This window comes from Ammospiza nelsoni, chromosome 16, assembly GCF_027579445.1.
Source record: "Ammospiza nelsoni isolate bAmmNel1 chromosome 16, bAmmNel1.pri, whole genome shotgun sequence".
Classification (NCBI taxonomy): Eukaryota; Metazoa; Chordata; class Aves; order Passeriformes; family Passerellidae; genus Ammospiza; species Ammospiza nelsoni.
The window spans coordinates 1,902,627-1,920,990 of NC_080648.1; the positions used below are offsets into that span (position 1 = coordinate 1,902,627).

The 18,364-nt window shown below is 45.9% G+C and overlaps 1 protein-coding gene across 1 annotated transcript in view; it reads left to right on the forward strand.

Annotated features, from left to right (window-relative positions):
- The window catches only part of CTNNA1 (catenin alpha 1), a 116,482-nt gene that overhangs the window by 87,912 nt on the left and 10,206 nt on the right, over positions 1-18,364 (forward strand). The window contains exons 11-14 of the mRNA XM_059483392.1: positions 7,962-8,118; positions 13,204-13,404; positions 14,445-14,596; positions 17,197-17,307. Coding sequence (XP_059339375.1) covers positions 7,962-8,118; positions 13,204-13,404; positions 14,445-14,596; positions 17,197-17,307 — 621 coding nt within the window. The remainder of the gene's footprint in view (positions 1-7,961; positions 8,119-13,203; positions 13,405-14,444; positions 14,597-17,196; positions 17,308-18,364) is intronic.

The following is an 18,364-nucleotide window of genomic DNA, read 5'->3' on the forward strand; positions in this document are numbered from 1 at the left end:
ATAAAAGCTGTAGCTCAAATAGAGCCATAATTCGCTCCCTTGCCATCAGGATCCATTGAACTGGCAGCAGGAGGAAGGAACATGCAACTCTCAAGTTGCCTGGGGAAAACCTGGAAGTTTTGTTGGTATTGACAAGCAGTCAGTCGTTGCCACTGTCACCCTTGGGCTCAGACCTCTTCAGGTTTAAAATTTTCTTTGAGGAAAAAGGAAATGCGGAAAAATTTTCATCAAAAGGTTTCTACAGAAACAAGCAGTCAATTTATTTAGCGTGGTTTTGTTCCTGGAAATCAGCTCTTCCTCAGGAGTAACATCATCCTTCCTGCTTGTGGGTCCCCAGCCAATTAGCACAGAAATTAATGTGAAGTTGAAGACTTAATGGGATATTTAGAGCTCCCTTCGAGGGTGCAGGAGGAGCTGTTGGGATGAGCTGTGCCAGAGTAGCCAGCTGGGTGATTTTAGTCTGGGTTTACAGGGCAGAAATAAGGCAGCTTCAGAGGGTCACTGTGTTTTCTTCCTCAAGCCCTGACTCACCAGCCTGCCTGAATTCTTTCTTTTGAGAATTGCTGGGATTCTGTGTGTGGGAGGAGCCAGCTTTGTCCAGCACCTCACAGGAGTTCCCTCAGCCCTGCCTGGATGGGTGCTGGGAACAAGCCAGACTGGAGGGGGTTAAGGTGCAGGAGCAAAGTTCTCCATCACTACAGTTAAATCTAAAAAAAATCCTTAAACTGTCTTTCTTAATGGAAATGGAAAATTACTGCTGTGAAATGCTTGGAATAGCTGCCTGTGCCTGCCTTTGCCTCGCAGAGCAGAGGGGAAGTTTTCTTTGCCTTCTCACTGAACACAGAGCTTGCCAGTGGTGAGTTAGGGAAAGGTTTTGTTTATCTCGACTCAGGAGCCTGGATCCTCTCCTCGCTCCCAGCTCTGGCGGCTGCGCTGTCTCCAGGAAGGGAAGGACTTGCTTTGGGAGCCTGCAAAGGCTGTTTTGTAACAGCATCTTGCATTAAAGATGCCTGGGAAAAGAGCTGAAACCATTGGAGTGTTTCTGATCATCCAGGCTGTAGGTGTTAGAAACCAGCAGTGAGAATGCCCCAGCTCAGCTCCTGAGAGGAGGAATTGCTCCAGCCTTTGATGTGACAGTCTGCTATGACTTGAGCTCCTTTTTTACCAGCTATGCATTGATTTGCTTGGTCTTTGCAGCCTCCATGAAGTTCATCTGTAGACTCCTACCCAAACTGCAGTCAGGCTGAGAGGTGTAAGAAATGTCTGTGGGATAGAGTTCCCATCAGGCTGGGTGTTTGCCTCTGCCAGCCAAAGCTGGAGCCCATTGCCCTGGAGTCTGAGCATCTCCTGGGAGGTGCCTGCAGGACACACAGGACCTGTTCCCCTGTGAAAGGCAGGGCTTGGGGCCTTTGTCCACCCCAGCCCAAAGAGCTCATCCTCCACAGAAGCTTTGAGGCCCCCAGGCAGGACAGGTCCTTCCCAGCCCCCTTTGTACCTGCTGGGGTGTGCTTGGAATTGCTCGCCACGCACACGCCTCACCCATCAAACTGACTCCAGAGAATTCTTGGATTAAATTACATTTTTAATAAAAATAAATTGGCTCTTCTCATATTAACATCTTGTTTTAATAACTGCTTGTTCACATCCTTCTATTCCAATTTTGAACTGCTTGAAAAGCCATTTGCTGCTTATAGATTTCTGATGAGGCAGATGGCTCATATGTGATCACACCTACTGACACAGAAACAAAATACCAAAGCAGAAGGAATCCCATGGAGAGTTCCAGAAACTTTTGTTTAAAAGTTGGAGTACCTTAGAGAAATAAAAAACCCTGCAGACCACCCCTCAAATCAATCAAACCCAAATGTGACCAGCAGACTTTGTTCTCTTTGAGTCCCCAGTCACCACCAATTTCCTGGTGGCTGTTGGAGAAGGAGAGAAATTCATTTTTCTTGCAGTAAAGACTTAACATCAAACAATTGTCCCCTTTTTTCATCTCTTTGAAAGACTGTCAGATTTTTTGAATGTTCTAACGAGCAGATCTGTCTCCAGACTGTTTAATTGCAGGTGCTTGAAACATTTTATTGGCATTGAGTAGAAGTGCTTTTATTAAAAACTTAACACTTGGACTGCAGATTTACATCACCCAGGCTCACTGGGAAGAACTGCCAGCACTGGCCGAGGCTGACCAGAAAAGCAACAATTTTAGAAATTCAAACAGTTACTGGTGCATGAAAATAAGCCAAGAGCAGGAAGAGGATTCAGTTCTGTAGAAAGAAGTGTGTGAGTAAGAGCCCTTTGTTTCATCACAGGCACAGGATCTGGGGAGCACAATGGTGGAACAGCTTCCAGGAAAGAAACAAAGTCCCTGAGACCCCCAAAGTTTCAGCATTTGAAGCCAGATAAATGCAGAATGGAGCAAGATAAATGGCACCAAAATTCTTGCAGCTTCTACTTGGACTGGCATTACAAAATCAGTCCTCAGCTCCTAATGAAAATGCTTTCTTCATGGATGGGGAAATTGATAGGATAATTATCTATACACAGAATGGAAATAGTCTTTATAGCAAATACTTCTGTGACAGAACATGCTGGGCTGGAGAAGAGCTTTGTGCTGAGGGGAGCACCTCCCCTATGGAGCCAGGCTGGGAGAGCTGGGAATGTTCAGCCTGGACAAGTTTGTGGTGAGACCTCAGAGCCCCTGCCAGCATCTGAAGGGGCTGCAAGGAACCTGGAGAGGGACTCTGCATCAGGAATTGTACCCCAGTGCCAGAGGGCAGGGATGGATGGGATATTGGGAATGAGGAATTGTTCCCTGGCAGGGTGGGCAGGCCCTGGCACAGGGTGCCCAGAGCAGCTGTGGCTGCCCCTGCATCCCTGGCAGTGCCCAAGGCCAGGCTGGACAGTGGGGCTGGAGCCACCTGGTCTAGTTGAAGGTGTCCCTGCCATTGGAAAGAGATGAGCTTTAGGGCCCTTTCCAGCCCAGACCATTCTGTGGTTCTGAGTTACTCAGTGTGGATCTGTGGGCGTTCCAGCAGTGGCACAGGACAGTGAATATCTGCAGAGATCCCTGCAGTCACTCCGCGTAACTCGCAGGAAAGGAAAGTGCTCAAAGTGCCTTTTGTACATGGGAACAAAGAATTGGAAATCAAAGGAAACTTTTCCTTCCTCTTTCGGTGCATCAGCCTCTGTTCATTGCTGGTCACTGCCATTAGAGCTTCTGAGAGTGTAAAACAATCTGCTGTGTGTTTTGCTCCCAGGCATTTCAGCTCATCAGAGCCTGCAGAGTGCTTTTTGCTGTACTCCAGTACGTGGAGGGCTGGCACACACAGATGTGGGCATGCAAACCTGCCTGGGATGTGACTGGGAGTGACTGCAACATCCTCCTCAAAAACCATTTTTAACACTTGGAGCAAAATGCAGTGAGGAGCAGGGAAGGGCATGAGCAGGGTGAGAGCTGCAGGCAGCTCTGGCATCTTGTGTATGTAAAGTTAAATTATGAGGAGCTTCTGATGAACCGCCAGGAAGCAAGCCATGCTTTCTTTATTATAGGAAAATATGGGATTAAAATCCACCTGGGCAAGGGCAGAGAGGCTTGGTGGGCTTCTTTTCATATACCCTGAGTAAAACTGATTTCACATCCCCACTGGGGCACTGTCTGTGTGTGCCACGTGTTCCTCTGCCCCTGGGATGAGAGCTGATAGATGGGGGCTTGTTTTATTAGATTTTTCTTTTTACAAATGCAAAGTATCCTGGATCTATAGGCCACAAAGCTACTTTCCAACTCATTATCCAAATGCCACAAGAAATCTGGTGAGTCAAGATCTTTATATAAACCCCAAGCCCAAGTGAGTTATTTAGGAACTGCAGATGTTTTCGTTGTAAAGCAGTGGTGTGTAGTGAGGGGAGAGGGCTGGGGGTTCACCTCAGAGCTTCTGAAACTGAAAAACTCCTTGTTGGGGCACAGTAACATCCTAAATCAATCCTAGGAATCAAGGAAAAGCCAAACCAGCTGCAGGAAGAACATTCTCCTGAAAGGAGCAAAAGCTTCTTACCAAAAGGACTGAGGCAAAAAACAAGAAGTGCTTAAATCACTGAAATGGGTGTGGGTCACTCATGGTGTGCACTGAGTAAGATACAACAGGTTGGGATTGCAGTGCAAATAGCTGGGTGATAGTGTTCCTCTCCCAAGTGATGTTTCTTCCTTTGGCCATGCCAGCCAAGTATTCAAAATTGTTCTTTGTAAGAACACCACCACATGGAAGAGCTTCCTTCTGGCCTCTCTGACTTTCAGCTGGGGTGCTATAAAGCTGAGGCTGGATGCCATCCTAAATTTAGCCTAAAAGAACTAATTGTGGCTGACCCAGTGGCTGTAATTTACCCACAGGTTTGTCAGAGGTTCAGGTGTTTTCTGGCCAGAATAGCTGAGCTTTTTGAGAGAGCTTCTGGACCAAGCAGCTGCAGTGTTGTAACCCAGGCAGGAGTCACTGCAGAGCCCTGCCCTGCCAAGGGGGAAGGACACAGCCCCTCTGACATCTGTGCTTTCAACAGGGAGCACAAAACCAGGGAAAAGCAGCAGCTTGCTCCCATGGAAGCGATGGGAAGAGGACTCAAGGTGCAGATTGAGACATCCATTCCAATCTTTGGGATGCTGAGCCTCCCCAGGTGCTGGCAAGCCCTGGCTGCTGCCACGAGAAGCTGAGAGGTGCAGGGGAGAGGCTCCAAGGAACTCTCTGGAAGTGTGATACGGAGTGTGGAGCTGTCTGACTCCAACACTGCAACTGCTACATGAAACAAAGCACCGATAAAAATAGTGTGTTTTCTTGCCATGCTTCATTTCCTTCTGGATAGGCTCAAAATGTCCCTGTTTGATTCTTTTCTTTGTACAACTTCAGTGAGTCATTGTGATCACAGCGCTCTGGCAGCATCTTGAAAAGCTCTGAAATACAAAATATTTCCCTGAAATTGCCAAGTGTTTTACATGGAAGTGGCTACATTTCAGATAGTCCGGTCATGATCTTCCTGGCTTTTAACTCTGTCTGTCTCCATCCTGTGAGAGTTACTGATATTTTAAAGTAGTTGCCCAATGTTTTATGTGCTTTGGAGAAAGAAAGTGTATTGCGGTCCATCCCTTCCCCCAAAAAAGTGTTTCCTCCTCCCCCTGAAAGTGTTTATTTTTAGATAATAAAGGGATCATAGTCCTGCTAAGTACACAGCCTGTTTAAGATCCAGCATCCCGGTCATTTTCCCACGTCTCTCTAAGCATCTGTTGGAAAATAAATCAATCACTCTGTGCTGGATACCAGAGTATATTCCCTGGAACAGATCACATGCAGGGTGTTGTCAGTGATCCCTGGGACAGTTCCTCAGCAGAGGTGTGAGACAGGTGCAGGAGGATTTGCTCAGTTGAATGCTGAACTCTCCACAGAGTGATGGCTTTTATCACCCCTGCTAAAGCTGCCTGTTGTGGCCACTTTGCACATGGAGATATGGAATGTGTGCTATAAAAAGAGATTGCTGAGCTGTGTCTGCTGCCCTGAATTTCTCCCTGAGCACACTCACACCTGTATGGCTCTCCTGAGCTGTGGGTTTGTCTTTAGCTCCACAGTGACCATGAATAACCTTTGATATCCCCACCAGGTTTCCTCATCTCCAGCACTGCTGGCTGCTTCCCTACTGCAGGAATGTCTGTCTGAGAGAGAGCAACACTGTTTTTGCTTGATCATTTTTATAAAATACATTCACCATGGCCATGCATTTTTGCTGCAATGTATAAAAAATGCACTTTTTCTGGTTGAACAAGCTTTCTATTGAGAAGAGGGTGATGCTGTGCCTCCTGTGCTTGGATTTGGTGAGGACACTCAGTTAGAGGCTGTGGAGCAGTTGCAGAGCCCTGTATGTGTGACAGCTCTGCTGTTACCTGTGACGAGGTGCTGAACATGGGCAGCTGGGCTTGACATGCACTGTTGGCAAAGATTAATTGTGCAGGCAGCTGCTGTGGCCAGACAAACATCTCGCAGGAACCCAGGCCATATGTTCCTGCAGCATTAATGCTGCCCTGTCGCAGTGCTTACAGGATATTTTATATCTGATATGGGCCAAGGCAGGTTGGGAAAAGCAGAGGAAATGTCCTGACCCTTGGTATCGCCTCGCCACCATCTCTGTCTCTGCAGTGACAGTTTCTAACAGGATAGAAGTGGGAGCAGATTTCTAGAGCATTGTCTGGTTTATCTCTCCTGTTTCCAGGACACTTGTTCAGATTCATCTTCATGAAATCTTGGATATCTAGATTTTGATTGATAGGTGGTTAATTCATTACATCCATCAGACTGGGAGGAGAGGTGGCAGTGGCTGGACTGCAAATCAGGGCTCTTGAGCAGCTGAGCACATGTTTGCCTCTCTAAAACTTCTATTTGATTTTAAAATTCTAAACTTCATTTTCTTGGGTGTTGCAAGACTTTTTGGGGGTTTTCAGGACTTTCAGTTCCATGAGTGAGGGTGGCAGAGCAGCAGGGACCGTGACTGGCATCAGGGACATTCCAAAGGCACATCCTGACTCCTGCCAGTGCCATGGAGGTGTCACCCTGGGCTGGCTGGAGGAGCAAAGAAGCCCTTGGTGGTGGCTGGGACAGGGACAGTGCTGTTCCTCCAGTGTTCATCCCCACAGACCCTGAGCAGATGCTGCTCAGGTGCTGCTGCTTGTGTTGGTCACTGTCACCAAACCCACGGAGCTGGGCTGGGTTTGAGATCCAGACCTGCAGCCCCAGCTCCAGAGGCAGCGTGGGGAGCAGCCCAGCCCTTGTGTGGATTCTCCTGTCTCTGCTAACTCCTGCCATTCCTCTGGTGAAGCAGCCTCCTCCTCCTGCCTGATTCACTCTGTCCCAGTACATTTGACATCACCATAATTTCCATGTTCAGTGAGTTATATATTTTTTTAAATGCTTTGTGACACTTGTAAATGAAGCAGGTAGAGAAAGTAGATTTTGGAAAAGCGGGAACATCTGGTGCTTGCATGTTTTGGTCGACAAGTTGGTGAAATTAATACAGTCCTAAAGTGGAGAAGAAAAATGACACCTTGAAGTTGTGAGTTAATTAGCTCTGACTCCCAGGTGCTTGGGAGCAGGGCTGGGATTGTCACGCTCTGACTGAGGATGGCTCCTCACTCCTGGCTCCTCTCCAGGTCATTCTGCTGCAGCAGGAGCAGGACCAGGCTGTTGAGATTGGTTTCTCCCCACATTCAAACAGGCTTTTGTGGTTGTTTAAATGACCAATGAGTGGACACAGCATAAGCTCTGTGACCCAGCAGCACCTGTAGCATTTGTTCTGCTAAGAAAAATTAGGAGCTGGTGTAAATTCTGGTTTTGGGGCTTGAAGAAAATTAGGAGAGGGTATTCAGAAGAAGTGTCTCCTGGTCGCTGGCTTATCTGGCTTGTTCACAGCCACAGCAGAAGTCTGAAGTCTTTACAACAATTGCTGGCAAGATCCAGAGTAAACCTGCAAGGAAAACTGATAAATCAAAATTTAGCTTTAATTTTGTATTTGCATATTGTTTCTACTTCAGTCTGTATAAGATTAATCCCTTTTTGACCTTTTTACTGAGGTTTTGGCAAGTAGCAAATGCAGCCTTGAGTGTACAAAATGTCATCCTGTCTAAAATACTTAACAACACAGCCTGCACTGGGAAAGCAACACCTTGTTACCACGAGCTGCTAAAGACAGGTGAAACCAGCTCTTGTGAAAACTTGCCGAGTGATTTTGCTTCTAATAACTACCCATAATAAACATGGAAGCAGGTATGAGTTGGATATGAGAGCAACAAAATTAAACACTTCTGTGTTTAAACATTGAGTTCCTCAAAACTTATTAAACTTGCTTTGTCTGCTGCTGAGTTCATTGGATAAACACACAGGAGGTAATAATTTTGTTGGGATATGTTTTAAAAATCCAGAGGTGTTTTACAGGTTATCAATGCTGCACTGGCTCTGGCTGCTAAGCCCCAGAGCAAGCTGGCTCAGGAGAACATGGATCTGTTCAAGGAGCAGTGGGAGAGGCAGGTGCGCGTGCTGACGGATGCCGTGGATGACATCACTTCCATCGACGACTTCCTGGCTGTCTCAGGTAATCAGGGCCTGGCTGAGCCATAATCACCCTCCTCAGAGCTCAGTCCTGCTCAGGGGTGCTTTGGACACGTGTTCTGGAGTCTGTGAGGCTTTGGAAGGGATGGTGTTGTCACACCTCACCTGGGATCACACTGTGCCCACCGAGGTGGGAAAGTGCAGCAGGAGGTCTGGTTTCAAGGAGAAGACACTTTATGTCCCAAGGTTTGGAATTGCTGGCTCAACTAAGGATGAATTGCCATTTAGCTGCTGTAGACAAGGCTCACCAGTAACTCAGGGGGAAATAGAACATGTTTATGTCCAAGGTAGGAACTAGCAGAAAAAATGATCCCTCAGGTCACCTTAGACTGCCATGTAAACAAAATTGAATATCAAACTGTGGTTGTACAAGTTAATTAAAATAAAACTGTTCATACCATGTCAGCTTTAGTAAAGTTTTAAGAGTTTTTAAAAGAGATTGGATCGTTATAATAGATTAATAATTACATTTGGCAAAGTACTTGCCAAGATAATCCGTTTTATCAGCATCTTGATAAAGACCCACAATCAGCTGCTGTGACCTAAAAATAATGGGAGCATTTTTATTTCCACATCCTTTAATTGTGCTCTAGTTAGAGGACATGGAAATGTAACCATGTGAATTGTGTCTGCAGTGGTGTTCACAAATCACCTCTGCAAGCTGGGATTCTAATTTCCGTGGTGCAGGCAGGTTTGGGCATCTGAAGTGACTTAAAACCTCAAGTTGTAAAGAGTGATTTCACAGGAGGATGTGTGGAGTCAGAAGTACCAAGTGAACATAGGTAGAAAATGTAGATGAGGAATTAAGGCCCTGAATTAAGAGGCAGTATTTTTTTTAATTATTAAGAAAAACCAAACAAAGGCCCAAGTGGTGTTCCTGTGATGAGTCACCTGCATTGTCATACACACTCTATTGTGGCTCCCTGGGTTCTCTTTGCAATGAGTGAGCATTAAGTTCTGGGGCAGTTCAGTGTCCGAGCTCGCTGTATCCTTGGGTGCTCCCTGGGCAGCAGCAGCTGGAATTGCACAGCTGGGAGGAGCTTTGGGGAAATCTCTGCAGAGGGAATTGTGTGCTGAGGTTTGAGGCTCCACTTGAAGCTTTCTCACAAGTGTGCAAACATGTGAGAAAGAAAAGCTGGGAGTCCATACAAACACAGCCTATGTGGAGCTGCCAAAGCACTTTCCTTCCCGTGTAGTCCAGGTTTAGCACCACAAGACTCAAGGGAGTTGTGGGCAGGACAACTCTGTCTTCTGCAGGGATGCAGGTTAGTACAGAACTGGAAGTTTTGGCTAAATAACCAAATCTATTGCATGGCTGTACTCTCAGGAGCTTGGCAGTAAGCAGAGAAAGTTTCTTTCCTGGAGTGGTGGCACATTGACTCAGGAGAGTTGACCTCAAGTGAGTGCTTACCACCAAAATGGAGCCAAGGAGATGTAGTTTGAGACAACTCCAGATATTCAAGTGCATTCAGTAATTATTTTTATGTGTGTCTTATCGAAGAGATGTAGAAAAAATTAAAGCAATAAATACTCTTAAAGTATTATTTGTTTGAACTTTGATAAATGTTTTCCATATAATGCCACGACTCCAATTCATCTGCTAGAAGTCTGAGCTTCTCTTTGGATAAAGTCATGGCAAGCATGATTTATATCAAGTGCTGTTTGGGGTTATTAGAATGTTTGTATCAGTTACTAACTGGGATGTAAGCAGAATGTAAAGGAGTTCTTGTGAGTGCATATATAAATATGTATGTAAGCCATCCCACATCCCTACTGTGTGGTGTACTGAAGTAAAGTCTTCACCATTCAGCTCATGCTACAGAATTGTATCAATTATCCACAAGTAAAGGCTTGATGAAAGAGATGCTGGGTTTAGGTAACAGCAGAACATCATAGAAGAAGGATCTTCAGTACACAGGGCCCAGGTGAGCTTGCAGTGACAGCACTTCCACAGGTACAGAAGCAGAAGGGCCCTGTTGAGTTGGGGCAGGGTCTGGGGAAGGCTCACTGTCAGGATGGGAGGTGGATGGCACAGGAGCCCTGTGGCCTAGAGATGTCTGTGTGCCTCCAGCCATGAGTGATGTGCAGCTCAGGGAGCTCCAGCATCAGAGGTGCTATCTCCTGAGCAATCCTTGACAGATTTTTCTCATTTAAGCTGGTGTTAGTTGTTCTTTCGACCATTATAAACTGCTGGCACCTCCATCATCCTGTGCAAAGATTCACAGCTGAAATGTGCTCCCTGTGAAGAACCTCCTTGTTTTGCACTGTCGCCTGTTTGCTTCATTTGATGCCCCTACTTGTACTAAAGATGGTGAAAAGGTTTTTTCCCCCTTCTGTCTCTTGTTGTTTGCAAACGTGCAGAGTTCTGCCATGCACTTTGTCAGTCATCACTTCCCTGACTGCAGAGTCTCTGCCTCTTTCATTATTCCTCATTTCAAAGCTCTCCTGTACCTTCTGTAATTCTTATCTCTCTTATCAGTGCCTTCCCAAAGCACTCTGGGTGTGTTGGTGTGCCCACTATCTCTGTTCTTTAGAGCAGTTGCTGATAGCACCATGTAATTGTCAAATTCAATGTTCTGGAATTACCTGAATCTCCTTTGAAACCCTCTTTAAAACCATTCCATTTGCTGCCTTCTGTTCCTCTGCTGCTGACAGAGGTTTATGCCACAGATTGCCCATCTCAGTGGAGCTGTTTTTTTCTGAAGAGCCTCCCAGTGAATATTAGCAGGTTGAACACTGTATTTACAAGAGTGTGAAGTCCCCAGTGCTTGCTCCATGTGCTGCCTGGCCTGGCTCCTGCAGTGCCCCTTGGCAGCAGAGGTTCAGCATGGAAATGGTTCTGAGACCTTCCACAGGAGGTGCAGCAGAGAAGCACAGCTGTGTTTATGAACCTGGGGCTTCATCTCCCGACTGTTCCTCTTTGGTTTTGATCTCCTGTAGCCCTCAGACTCCCTCAGAAGCTGCTGGGGTTGTTTGGAAAAGCATTGCTTCATCCCTTTAATGTGGAGGTGGGTGGAGGTGGAAGGTGTTTGGTGGGAGTGGATTGAGGATTGACAGTCGTGGGTGACTTTTTATTCTGTAGCTTTTCACAATTTAATGTATTTCCTTGTTTGGTCTAAAAATCATTTCTATGGAAAAAATACCTTTCCTTTTACCTTGTTGCCCAACCACACCATTTTCCCTGTAGCCATTTTGGTGGGACAAGTCCCTTGGCTGTTGTCTGTGCTGTGCTGTGTTGCTGTGGGATGTTTCTCCTGCTCAGCAGGAGGACAGGGGGGTTTGGATGTGGGACAGCCTTCTCCCATCCCCAGAGGTGCTGGTGGGGAGCCCATGCTCTGTGTGCCCGTGGGATGGGGAGCACTGGGGTATTTACAAGGACTCTGCACAGTGTTGGATCTTATCTGTTATCATCCAGCTGGAAAATATCTCCAGAACAGATAGACCTGACAGTCCTGCACTTCCTTGGGCCCTTTGCAAGCTGCCCTGTGGGTTATCTCCCTCTAGAAGGGACTTCCTGGCCACTTCACATCTGCAAAAGGCATTAAATGATCAGCAGACATTTAAATATTCACCTTCATTTGGTCCATGCCTTTTATTAAAGTTCAGATAATCCAAAGAGGCTTTTAAATGGTCTGTGGCTTAATTTATTCATTTAGGAATTGAAGCAATAAACAGTCTGTGTTTTGGCCTGGCGCCGAAGCTTTTTCTTTGGGCTCTTGCAGCTCCCAGGGCTGTCTCTTCTCTGAATACCCTCTGTGCTTGCCGTGGCTCCTGTGCCTGCTCACTGACTTGTCAAATCACTAATGAACCTGCTCTTTGCTCTCTCAGGGCCACATCCTGCCCTCAGCTGAACCTGCTCAGGCTGAGTTGCTTCAGAGGGATTTCACAAGTGTAATTTTTGCCCAGGTTACTTACTGAAGTCTCACAATATTGCACCTGGCTGTGTTAATTTTATGTAAATCAGGCGTAACTTCTCGCAGCAATCCTTTCAGGCAATTCCTCCAAATCCTCTCCCAGCCAGCACTATGAGCTTCTTGTCTCTACAAACTCTTGCAAAATGGCTCTTTTACTACCTGCAGAGGGAATAAAAGCCACTTGCACGGGTTGGCAGCGTAGAAAGATTAAGTCAATGGTAATTAACACTGGAAACTATTTTAAGTGACAGAGCAGAAATGTTTCCAAGTTGGTTTCTCACCAGGCAGCCCAAATGCTGGTGTTGGATGATGATACCGAAACATTAGTCCTGGTACATTAAAGAGTTCTCTAGCAGAGTTTGGAAGTCTGTATTAACAGTTTGGGAGATCTTTAGGGTAGATTTCCATAAATAAAGGTCCCAATTTCTTAAGGCATCTTCAGAAAACTCTTAAAACGTTTTCCCCATTTTGGGCTTCTTGTACTCAATGAATAGGGATATATCTCTTCACAAAACTAGAAAAAGTATATTTAAAAAGCTAATTGCAAACAGAGGTCTTGCTTTTATTTTTTTGTTTGTTTTCTGAACAGCCAGTGAGTGCTGTGTGGCTGGAATGCTTTCCACATTATTCACTGCATACATTATGTGTCTCAGATGGGAATGGGCGACTGACGGTGTAATGTGCTCTGATGGAATGTGTGTGGCTGTAGGAAAACACTCTGGAGGAAGCTGGAAACATGCACCAAGTGTCTGTTGGAGTGTTGAGGGGAGTAGGTGTGGTGCTGGGGAGGTGCCCATCACCCCACGTGCACTGGCAGGGGAGTGGTTTGCAGGTATTTGAAATAAGGGCTGAGGCAGTCCAGGGGAGAAATATGGAAAGGAACCAGGGGAGAGCTCAGCAGAACTCAGCTTTCGTTTTGGTAAAATCGAGTACAAACAGGGGCAGGAAGTGTGGAAGCCAATTGTGAATGGATTGATGGCTTTTTGACACCTTCTGTGGAAGGGCAGCTCTTTGCTGGTTGTGACCTTCACATTAATGCTTGACAGCATCTCCATGGAGCTTCTGTAGAGCAGGTCCCACCCTGAACAATTGCCACGCTGATGACTGTGACAGAAACGACATTACCATCTAAATCCTTCTTCTTTTACCTCCAGAGAATCACATTTTAGAAGATGTAAACAAATGCGTCATCGCTCTCCAAGAGAAGGACGTGGACGGCTTGGACCGCACGGCCGGCGCCATCCGGGGCCGCGCCGCCCGCGTCATCCACGTGGTCACCTCGGAGATGGACAACTACGAGCCTGGAGTGTACACGGAGAAGGTGCTGGAGGCAACCAAGCTACTGTCCAACACAGGTAAGGGTCGCTCGCTCCCAGGAGCCCTGAGTTGCTGTTGCTGGAAAGCTTGTGGGCAGCTGGGTACCCGTGTACCTGTGAAATCTGTTAGACTCAATTTGCTGTAACGCAAATTAGTGGGAGTTGTTTGCAAAACTGTTGCAAAGTGAGAAGTGTGATTTTGCTGTGTTGTCTGGCTTAAAGCTCAGCTGTGCACAAGGTGTCCCTGAGTGTGCTCGCTGTCATGGACTGGGCTGTGGGAAGCAAAAACACTGGGAATGAGTCCCAGGCGTGAGTGAAGGCTTGGAAGTTGTGCTGTGTTCATCTTGCAGTATTGCAACAGGCTCTGCAGCTGTTCCGGGTCCAGAAGGAAGATCACATTCCCCCAGCAGAATAAATTTAGGGTAATAATTAGGGTAAATTTTGTAAAGTATCTTGAGAGCTGTTGGAAGAGCACTGTAGGCTGTAGTGCCCCACACCTAAACACCAAATCAGGGTGTTCCCTGTGCACTACTGCTGACTTCCATAAGGGTGAGGGGTGATTCTGGCTCCTTCAGTGCCAGCCACTCGTTGCTTTAATTTTGCTTTAATTACTTTGATGAAGAATCAAGGGTGACACTGAAGAAACAGCAGACTCTAACTGGTTCTGGCATGTTCTTCCTGGGGCACCATGAGTCACTGAAATGCAGCAGTGCAACCTGCCCCCTTCCAGTGCTTTTTAAACTTGAGTGTCCTGATGGTAGCACGACTTCTTTCCCCCCAAAACATCTGCAGGGAACATCAAACAAACAATATTTGATCCCATAGTTTCTAGGAGCTTCCCCAGGTGTTTTCTCCTTGTCCAGTAGAAGGGTGTGATAAACTTCACTGTCCAAGTGGAAAACACCAAAGAGCAGCAGCGTAAGCAGAAACAGGGCTGGATTATGACTTCACCTCCTGTACCAAATGTTGTGATTTCAGTGGAAGGACTGCACATGTTCCAGGACAGTTAGGAGCAGGGCAGGAGTGGGCAGCAGAGGGTGGCTGGGGTGGCACTGACCGGCTCTGTGCTCTGGCTGCAGTCATGCCGCGCTTCACGGAGCAGGTGGAAGCTGCAGTGGAAGCGCTGAGCTCCGACCCTGCCCAGCCCATGGACGAGAACGAGTTCATCGACGCCTCGCGGCTCGTGTACGACGGCATCCGCGACATCAGGAAAGCCGTGCTGATGATCCGGGTGAGCACAACTTCCCACAGCCTTCCCTGCCTCTGTTCGACTGACAGCGCCGGGATAATGGAGAGCAGGCAGGAGAACATTTTCATTTAGCTCCTATTAACATTCAGAGTCTTCAAATGTGCTAATCGCTGTGGAGCACTTGAGCGGTGCCTTTGGATTCAGATTCATTAACCAGATCTGAGCATCGATGATGGCCCGAGTTGTGATGCTAAATACCCTTCATGCATCTTTTGTAATCTCATGGTAATGCCTGGCTCGTTAATGTGCTAAAATCAGTGACCTTTCAGTTAACAACAGCAAATTAATTCAGAACTATAGATGCTTGTTGATGGTTTGGAGCTTAGAAATAAAACCTAATAGCTCTTCATTAAGTAAATTTTGAGAATTAATGTTAGTTAGTCAAAAGGAAGCTGAGATGAGTTCAGTCTGTAGTTGGTAGAGCATGTAATTTGTTAATTGGCTAACCTGGGTAAACAGGGCAGCTCACAGAGGCCTTGACTCCTGTGTGCTTGCAGTCGGTGTGACTTGGGAGCCCTCATTTCTGGCAGACACAGAAGGGTGCAGTTGGTTGAAGGGATGCAGTAAAGGAAGTTCTGGTTGCAGCTCATCCATGGATCTATTTCTTGTATCTTACTGGGGCAAAAATGGGCAGGAGCCAGATATAAAAAAGACAAATATAGGGGGTTTATTCCTTTTTCCTTCTTTTCATTATATTTCTTTGACTCTGAGAAACTGTCTTGGTCTTTCATACTGGTGACCATGGCAGATGCAGCTTGTTGGTCAGTAAATCAAGAATTGTACAGCCCCAGAAGATATTACAGTAACCATTGCAGTGGCATCTTCCATGTTTGCTGCTTAAAGAAAGTATCAGATGAAAAACCAGGAGAAAAGCTGACAACCACATCTGTGCTCCCCATGGAATTTTTTTCAGACAAGCTCAGGATTTATAGACAGCCAGTGGTAGTTGAGGATATCCCTGCCTGCTGAAGCCCTTGTTAGTCAGGACAGGGAGCTGGGAGTGCCAGTGGGCAGCAGTTACCCAGGCTGGCAGTGCCAGGAACGCTGAGGTTTGCCCTGTGCCACCCTCCAGGGCCAGGGAGCCACAGCTCCACTGCCAGCAGCCAACAGCAGCTCCCTGGCCACACAGCAGGCACCTAGAAGGAAGTTAAAATATTAGCACTTGTTGTCCAGAGAGTTTATTTTGGGATAAAAGAGCCATCCAAATCTCTCCAGGGCTTGGTGTAATCCTGCTCACAGGGGCTCATTCCCTTCAGCTTTGTCCAGAGGCTCTTGCTCCTTACAGGGACCAGCAGGAGAAGCCACTGCAACACCTCATTTTTGTGTTTATGCAGGGTATTTTCAAAACTACCATCTCACTATATCTGTATTTATTGAAGAGAAGTTCTTCCCCCCTCTCTGCTGCCCAGGCTCATCACCCCAGAGGAGTTTCTGTCCTTGGTGGCACTTGAAAGGCAGAGTTACACTTTGTGTGTCCCTGGGCTTTGGGAGGATGGGCAGAGGGGAGTCACAGACACAATCATGTACAGCAGAACTGTTTTCTTTATGCTATTTCTTTTTTTTTTTTTTTTTAATATTGATACACTGAGCTACTTCTTACTGTGTGTCCCTCTGCTGATGTTGTGGGTATACCCTGTTCTCCAGGGCCTGGAGAAGAGGCTGAAATACCCAAAGTCTTGATTGTCACCCTACTCACCTTTGCTTTTTGGCAATTATTTTGTATGTCCATCTCTATTTTCACTGTATCACAAAGTGTCTGTAGTGGAAGACAAGTCTGTGAAATTCAAATAATAGGGAAAAAATCTAAAGAACAGGGACTTTATTTGCATCTTATCTGTTAATCACAATTTATTGCATCTATCAGTGAAGTTCTTTGTTGACCTAGCTCTGGAGAATTGTCGTGAAGTGCCACTTTAGCAAAGATGTAGTATTTTGACAAACATGCTGTTTAAACTTGATAAGCTTTATAAAAAGTTTGCCTGCTACAGACTGGCAGTAGCAAAAATAAATCCTAGGCAAGCAGGAACTAGGTCAGATGTGTTTAGCCTACAGCATAAAAGCTGGCCCTTACTAGCTGAAATTTTTCAGCTTTTCCCAAGGGATAAGGATAAATTTTGAGATATTTTATCTGTTGTTAATTTAGTCAATGCTTTGATTCATAATTGTGCTGAAGACACTGTCTGTGCTTCTGAACCAGCCCTTAGAGCTGTGTGTAATTCCAGCTTCAGCATCTCAAGTGAAGCTTTTACATTTAATCAACTTGCAAATGCACTGCTCGCTTTGCAAGAACTTTTTTCTGTCTTTCAGATGCTGAGTGCATTAATGTCCTAACAAATCTCAGCTGTTTAGTGACTGCTGTGTGATTCTGGGATCCCTATGGTGTTTAACAGGAGCAGTCAAGCACATAAAATCACACGTGTTCAGAGCTGGATACAGTCCCTGTATTTACCTTTTTGTTGAAAACATGGAATAATTTTTACCCCCACTGATTTCCATTCTCTCTGCTTGAAAAATAATATTCTTGTTGGTTTCCAGAGCCATGAAATCTGTAGTTTGACTCTGCTTGAATGCTTTTTCCTCAGACTCCTGAAGAGCTGGATGATTCTGACTTTGAGACCGAGGATTTTGACGTCCGCAGCAGAACCAGCATCCAGACTGAGGATGATCAGCTCATTGCTGGACAGAGTGCAAGGGTAAGGCACAAATCTCAGCTTTATCCAAGTGTGATCTGCCTTCAAGAAACACTTCAGCTTGCTTTGAAAACCTAGGTTAAATTTAGGGGGGGGATGATAAAAATGCTGGATCAGAAAACTGGCATTTTTTGTTTCCAGCATTCTCCTGGAAAGGAGGTTGAGTGAAATGCAGTTGGTCTGATGGATGTGAGAAATGTCTGTGGTTTATTTTGGGTATTCTGAAAGATCAAAGTCCTTTTAGTACCAAGAAACTACATCACATTTTGATATCACAGACATTGTAGTCGAGTGAGCTTCTGCAGGAGGCAGATCACTCATTGGATTAATGTTATTTTCAACAGACAAACATTAACTTTATGAGAAAAAAATCTTCCCAAAATGTGGCCTCACACACGTGCTGGTGTGTTTGGTCACTGAGCATTTATCAAGACAACATTGAGAGGAACTCAGAAATGAAATCATTTCAACTAACTGCATTTCCTATGACTCAAAAATGAAAGCATTGATAGGCAATATATAATCATTAAGAGGTGAAGCCCTAAAATCAGTGCATTGAAGGAAGACCAGGCCTTACCTATTGCTTTTATTTGACACAGCCCCTCTGGATCAATAACAATTTACACTCTTGGGAAAGTGCCATGGCAGACTTTATGTGGAGGCTCTTCCTGCCAGGCAAGAAGTGGCCAGACCTTATTTATCAAACCTGGGCCACGTTGGCTTGGGAATTTCACCAGCTGGGAGTGTTTTTATGCTCCCCTCCCTTGCACAAGCACTTTCTATGCCTGGACCCTCACCCCCTTCTATTTAAATGCAGACATTGCTCATTTGCCTCTTAGCACAGCTGCTGCCAGAGAATTTTTAGTACCAAAGGTTCCTTTTTGCCTGCTCCTGGAGGCATCTGTGCTCCCAGTATTTATGAAGGCAAGGCCATGGAGTCTTACACAGGCTATAAACCCAGTCTGAGAGATTTTATTTGGGAGTAAGCACATACTCTTTATTTTCACTTACTCTTTCCTCAGCAGACATGTTTCAAAAGAGTACAGCTAGCTTTTTGCAG